Below are 6,620 nucleotides of genomic sequence, written 5' to 3'. Positions count from 1 at the left end.
GAGATAAGCACCAACAACTTCAATGTTTTATACAAAGTATATTTTCCATTTTAAAAAAAAATTGTAAAATGAGAAATTATATGAAATTGTTGTGAGCCACACGTGGTGTAGGAGCTTCTAGGAAGTAAGGGACACTTTCCCTAGTGGTGCAGAGCGTACTTGTGGGTTTGAGTATCGGCTCCGCGATAGCAAATTTCCAAAAATGACCCCAGAAAAAAAAAGCCAAATCATTGGTGCAGAGCGTAGTTATGGGCCTTTTATTAGACAAAAAGGTCAAGGCCCAGCCCAAAAAATAAAGAACAAAAAGCCCGGCCTACAAAATTATTTGAAAAAATAGGGCACGGAGCACAAAAGCGAGATAGCCGTTAGAGACTGACCATCGTGACTTTTCGGTGGTATTAAGATCCGACGGTCAGGAATTAGTAGCCGTTATATTCAAAACGAGACGAACACATGCCCTTCTCTCCCCAATTCCGCTTTTTATTTCTTTTTTCCTTTTATTATTCTGTTTCCTTCGAATATGAATCTGCTTAATAAATAAAAACCCATTTTAAAGAACCCAACAAGAAAGACAGAGACAGAGCGTAGAAAGGTATAGAGAGAGAGGGAGAGAGAGAGAGAGAGAGAGAGAGAGAGGGAGGCTTGCCAAGGTCCTATGCCATTCACTTCTCTCTCGGGATTTTGAAGATTGAAGCTAATTAGCTTTAATTTACAGTACTTTGATAAAGTTCTAGACTTGATTTCTCTCCAAGGTTAGTGGGTTTCTTTGGTTCTTTCATATTTGAAATCGGATTATCTGGGTTTTGTTCGTTTCAGTCTTTTTCTACTTCATCTTGTTCTAGATCATGGGTTTTCCCCCTTTTTTCTGTTGTATTTAGGGTGTTTGATTTTCGTTGTTTGATGATGGTTTCTGATTGGTTCTAATCTGTTTCCCTTGATCTTAAAGGTGATCGAAATGGGTTCAAAGGAGAACAACCCAGGTCTCGTTAGGTCCTCAAATTTCCAAGGTAGTGACCTAACAAACCTTAAATTTAAAATGGCGTTTTCATAATTTATAATTTAAATTTAATTTGTCCATTTGTATTTATTTTCTTTGAAATCCTGAAAAAGGTCCAAGATTGGTGGGTACTAAGTTTGTGAAGGAGGTGGGGCCGATTCGTCGTCAGGCATTGAGAGATGTCCAAAACATCACCAGAGCTAACGTCAACCCTTGTGTTGTCAACAAAAGAGAATGTGCTGGGTTAGTGATATTTTCTTATTATCTGAATCTCTTTCTAAGTTTTTGTTTTGATATTTGATTCTTTTTGTAATAATCTTTCATTTCAATTAACTAATGTGAGACCTGGGTCAATCGTTATTCAGGAAAGATGCGCCATGTAATAAAAATGTGGCAAATCTGCCACATAGACCAATTACAAGGTTGGAACTGACTCTCGTTCGATTTCCCCTTTTGTTATTTCCTTTTTCTCTCAAGGATTTAATTTTGATTTGTTGATGTTCTTATAGGAGGTTTGCAGCACAAATGGTCCAGCAGTGCCCAAAGGTAGTCCCTCTAGACTGATGACCAAAAGCTTTTAATTCATCTATTCATTTGTTTTAATTGAAATTGAAATTAAAATATATTGGTGCTGGTTGTATGCAATTAGGAAACCAAGGAAGTGACTGTGACTTCATTGGTTGCGAATCCGAGTGGTGTGGGGGAACATGATCTGGAAACTAAGAAACTGAGCTCATCTACTGCCAATTCTAGTTGTCTGGTGGACTGTGAAATTGTAGATGTGGAGGATAATGAGGATGAGGTTTGTGATGCCCCTGTGCCAATGTTTGTGAAGCACACAGAAGCCATGCTAGATGAAATTGATAGGATGGTATGTGTGTCTTACTATCTTGTACCGACAGCATTTTTCTTCATGAAGAGTTCCTATTTTTATATATTGGAAAGCTAATTGAATACTGCAGGAAGAGGATGAAGAAGATGTAGAGGAACCTGTTATGGATATTGACAGCTGCGGCTCGAAGGATCCACTTAATGTTGTTGAGTACATAGATGACATCTACGCTCACTACAGGAAAACTGAGGTATATTTCATTAGCTATAGAAAGCGTACACTATACAATTTGCATTATACGAATTACTCCACATAAGTTCTGTTTTATCTTGAGGGTTAGCAATTTAAGGCATAACCTCAAGTTTTAATGAAAACACATCTGTTTGGTCAGAGCTCAGGATTTTGAAAACGTTGCATTTTTGTGTTTCATCTGACTTCATGTAGCTAAACCCCAAATAGTTGGATATCTAGTCTGTTTGAGATGAGCTCAAACATGTAAAAATGTTCCATTTTTGTGGTCTCATATGGCTTAGCACATTAGGATAGAATGGAACAAAGAAGCAAAGTTCATGTAACTGGCCCCAAATAGTTGGACAAGGCTACGTTGTTGTTGTATATGCCACCACATCAATGTGGTCTTCTGATTGAGATGACTCCTTGGTTGATAATCATTTTCTGCATTGCATTTATGTGGGGTTTAATTTTGTTGGGTTTTGGTTTTATGGTTTCTCTGATTTTTCAATTTGGCAAAGAAATGCTTTCTTCTTTGCTGAAAAATGGTTATCTTAATCATGCAGAAGTCAAGCTGTATCTCCCCTATTTACATGGCTCACCAACCTGACATCAATGAGAAAATGAGGGCGATTCTCATCGACTGGCTTATTGAGGTGACTATATTCGGACGTTGTTTGGCTTCTTTTAAGATATCCACATTTGACTAGTAAGAGTTTGGAACCTGTGATGTGAATAGATTGTTAATTGGTTTGAACGTATTAACAGGTCCACTACAAGTTTGAGCTTATGGATGAGACATTATTCCTTACTGTCAATCTTATAGACAGATTCTTAGAGAGCCAAATGGTGATCAGAAAGAAGCTTCAATTGGTTGGTGTGACAGCCATGTTACTAGCATGCAAGTATGAAGAGGTTTCTGTCCCAATTGTGGAAGATTTTGTTCTTATATCAGATAAGGCATATTCAAGGAAAGATGTCCTTGATATGGAGAAATCAATGGTGAACAGTTTACAATTCAACTTTTCTGTTCCTACTCCATTTGTGTTCATGAAGAGATTCCTCAAGGCAGCTCAATCCGACAAAAAGGTCAGTAATAGTAACCCCACAGTATAAGAAGCAGTTAGATTTCACTTATCATTTCTCATTAAAAGAAAGTATTAATACTTTGTACTCCTGGAATTGAATCAGATTGAGCTTCTGTCCTTCTTCCTCATTGAGCTATGCCTGGTGGAGTATGAAATGCTCAGGTTCCCCCCATCTAAGCTAGCTGCTGCTGCAATTTACACTGCTCAGTGTAGTCTGTCCCGGTTCAAGCAATGGAGCAAGACCAGCGAGTGGTATACTAATTACTCAGAAGATGAGCTCCTGTAAGTTGTTGTTGAACTGAGTTTCATGATTCATAGCAATATAAATGAAGTAATAAAACTATATAGGACAACATTCTCATTTCATGATTATCAGAAAGCTAATGTTGTGTGTATATTTTTGTATCAACAGAGAATGCTCAAGGATGATGGTTACTTTCCATCAGAAGGCTGAAACTGGGAAACTTACTGGAGTACACAGGAAGTACAGTACATGGAAATTTGGCTATGCAGCTAAAGCTCAACCAGCTGCATTCCTCCTGGATCTCTAACAGTGCTGACAGAGAACGTCGATCAAATTTAAGTGATCAAGACTTTCTGGTTTTCAAGGTCTTTCTTGAGTTGTCACTGAGCAACAGAAGTTGCCCTGGGGGGTTCTTAGAACATATAGGGTGGGTTTCTTTTGTTGACAACACCAACAACTATCTTTAATCTGCACTCTGCAGGTAATGTGAATGTTTCTTTTTTTGTAGTTTTTCACTGACTAGTGTTTCCTGGAATACCAACGGTTTCTTTGATGTGATATATAACAGTTCCGTTTTATGTGAGTGGTAAATGTGTTTGCTCTCTCTGAGGTAATTTATTATTTTTTTCAACTTAAGGTCTATACTGAATTTTTCAGTACATATTGCAAAAGCTTGGTATCCAGAGATTTCAGTCCAGGGTAATTTTGATCTTTTCAGAGTTTTTTGTAATTGAAAAGATAAGATCTTTAATCTTCATTACCATTCCACTTTCCACAATTTCAACCTGTAAGAAAGTTTGGGAACTTTTACTGTGCATTTGTTTGAGAACAATTCAAGTGCTTTTTACCACTAAAAACTACATACTCCTCATGGCTTAGCAAATAATGTATTGCAAGCTTTTTCTCTTCCACTTATTAAACATTGAACGTAATAAGGTGGGTTGGGTTGTTGAATCAGATTGTAAACTGATTCAAGACTGGATAATGATAGCATTGGCCGGCAAGAACTGAACGACCCGGCCAATTACCTATAGATAAGTAGATGAATAGTTGACTTGAAAATATTTTAGGATGCCAGTTTTACCAATTGAGTTTTAAAAATTTTGAAACCTGTGAAGAGATTTTGTTAATGGGTTCAAATTGTGTCAAAACGGGGTGGTTATAATTTGCATGTTTCTTTTTTCTTGTTGCTGTTTTTTCATCAACTCATCTCATGTTACCAAGTTGGAGAAGTTACCATATAATTTTGATGCGAGGGGTAAATGTGTTTGCTTGTGTGTTTATTATTTGGGTCCATTACCTGTCTAAATCTCCATCATTAAAAACATGATGTTAATATACTTGGCACATTGATGTTAAAATCAATTGTCAAAGCTCACCTCTTTAATATATATTTTTTTTGGTCTTTGACGAAATACTAAAAAATAATAATAATAATTACAGAAATTATGGTATCTGATATATACAAAAAAATAAAAATAAAAAAGCTCCTTGCTCTCTGATACTCATTTTCTTAACATTGAAAGATTTTGCAAACCTCAATTTTCAGTTGTTATTATAAAATAAATAATAATAAAAAAAAAGAGGGTGCATTTTAGTTGTTACATGTTGGAAAACATGAATGGGATCGCCATTGCCAACTACCAGTTCCCAAGAATGTAGTTTGGGAGACAGTGATGGTGATGTTGGGTGAAGGCAACAAGAAGGTCAACTATTTTTAGACAATGCATAATTTGGACAATGCATCCCAAAAAGGTCAACTATTTTTTAATAACAATGTGACCCAGAGTGGCACATGAAGATAGAGAGGTTTATTAGTGACTCTTTGGTTAATGCGGTTGCCACAGCTTTTTGTTCCTTTTTTTTCCCCCCCTTTTTTGCCAAGGCTTTATGTTCCCTATTTCGGTTCTTAGATTACTTTAACTTTAAGACTATTTTTTAATAAAAAATAAAAAAATGTTTAGTAAAAAGTATTAAAACAAAACAAAACTGAGTGTAATTGGACAAAACGTGAGTGCCAAAATCAGCACCTTTATTTGTTATATTTTAAAGTTTGATTTTCATGTTTAATTATTTTGAAGGACAACAGCTTTTTTATATGGCATTAGTAAACACACAACCCACATATTAATTTTGAAATCATTGGACCTCCCATTTTCGTCATCGTCAAACTAGAGGTGGGTGTAGTCCGATTCGGTCCGAATTTTACTTCAAATTAGAATCGAAATTGGTACTATTTAACCTGTTTGATTCAGTCCAATTTTAATGAATTTTTTTGAAATTAGCTGCTCCAGTTTGAACCAATTTCGATTCGATTTTCGATTTTGAATCGGATTATTATTATTATTATTATTTTAAATAAACTTTTATTTTTTGGACTTGAAAATTAACAAATGATTAAATTTCATACAAAGAGAGACATTGGGCCTAGAAAAGAGAAATGTTTAGAAGTTGGGCTTAGGGAAATATTAGTTACGAGATTAAAATGTAGCATTAGTTCACGTAATGGATTTGAGGGGAAATCATTTCCCATGTCATTTTCCAAGGAATGAGAATGAAAGATTCATTTCCCACGTTTAGTAATGTCGGGAAAGTAACCGGGAGATTTCACTTTGTTTCCTTTCCCATGTTTGTTTGAGTAGGAATGGAAAACAAAGTTTGTATAATTTTCCAATTATACCTATATTAAATCAAATAAAAAAAGAATGCATTTAATGATACATTGTAATTATAAATTGTTCACAGGAGCAAAATAGTCATGAAAATTGTGCATTGAATGTTGTCTTATTTTCTCAAATTTTCCGTGAGGAGGGAAAACAAAACCCAAATTAAGAGGAGGGTTTCGCTTTCCCCCCATACTTTCCCATGTGCCAAGCAACTATTTCCCATGTCTGGACTTATCAAACATGGAAAAACAATTGAATTCCCATTCCTAAGCCTCCTTTCCCAAGAACCAAACGGAGATCGAGCTAGAATTGGTGAGCCTTTACACGTGGAAAATTGAAGCTTAGCTGGATCAACCTATTTTAGTCAGTCATAAATTTTGTTTCTACGTGAAATATGTGGCCTCTCTGTTCTTGCAATGTGAAAGATGTGCCTTGAATATTCACACTAAAAGGCCAGTTGGAAATAATGTTGTTTGGAGCTATATATATCACATTCGTCTTACAAGAAGTGCCTTTCCAAGCTAAGTGTGAAAAAACAAAGGAAGCGCTCAAAAGCCGAGGC

At 35.8% G+C, this 6,620-nt stretch overlaps 1 protein-coding gene across 1 annotated transcript; it reads left to right on the top strand.

The window, feature by feature from the left end:
• Nucleotides 1-564: 564 nt before the first annotated feature.
• On the top strand, nt 565-4,023 carry LOC117612116 (G2/mitotic-specific cyclin-2-like). Its single transcript, XM_034340859.1, has 11 exons — nt 565-752; nt 947-1,007; nt 1,111-1,240; nt 1,363-1,419; nt 1,507-1,543; nt 1,647-1,868; nt 1,960-2,079; nt 2,627-2,716; nt 2,829-3,149; nt 3,252-3,430; nt 3,561-4,023. Exons 2-11 carry the CDS (start codon nt 956-958, stop codon nt 3,697-3,699), a joined length of 1,347 nt encoding a protein of 448 aa, XP_034196750.1. The 5' UTR covers nt 565-752; nt 947-955; the 3' UTR covers nt 3,700-4,023.
• The last annotated feature ends 2,597 nt before the right edge of the window (nt 4,024-6,620 follow it).

The sequence above is a fragment of the Prunus dulcis genome, chromosome 8, assembly GCF_902201215.1.
Source record: "Prunus dulcis chromosome 8, ALMONDv2, whole genome shotgun sequence".
NCBI classification, from domain to species: domain Eukaryota; kingdom Viridiplantae; phylum Streptophyta; class Magnoliopsida; order Rosales; family Rosaceae; genus Prunus; species Prunus dulcis.
The sequence above is the reverse complement of the archived record's forward strand: the minus strand, read 5'-3'. Positions and strand labels throughout refer to the sequence as shown.

Coding starts and splice junctions, on each gene's coding strand:
- LOC117612116 (XM_034340859.1), top strand. CDS start 956: ATGGGTTCAAAGGAGAACAACCCAGGTCTCGTTAGGTCCTCAAATTTC. Junction 1,869..1,959: donor TAGATGAAATTGATAGGATG/GTATGTGTGTCT, acceptor TGAATACTGCAG/GAAGAGGATGAAGAAGATGT. Junction 2,717..2,828: donor TCATCGACTGGCTTATTGAG/GTGACTATATTC, acceptor ACGTATTAACAG/GTCCACTACAAGTTTGAGCT.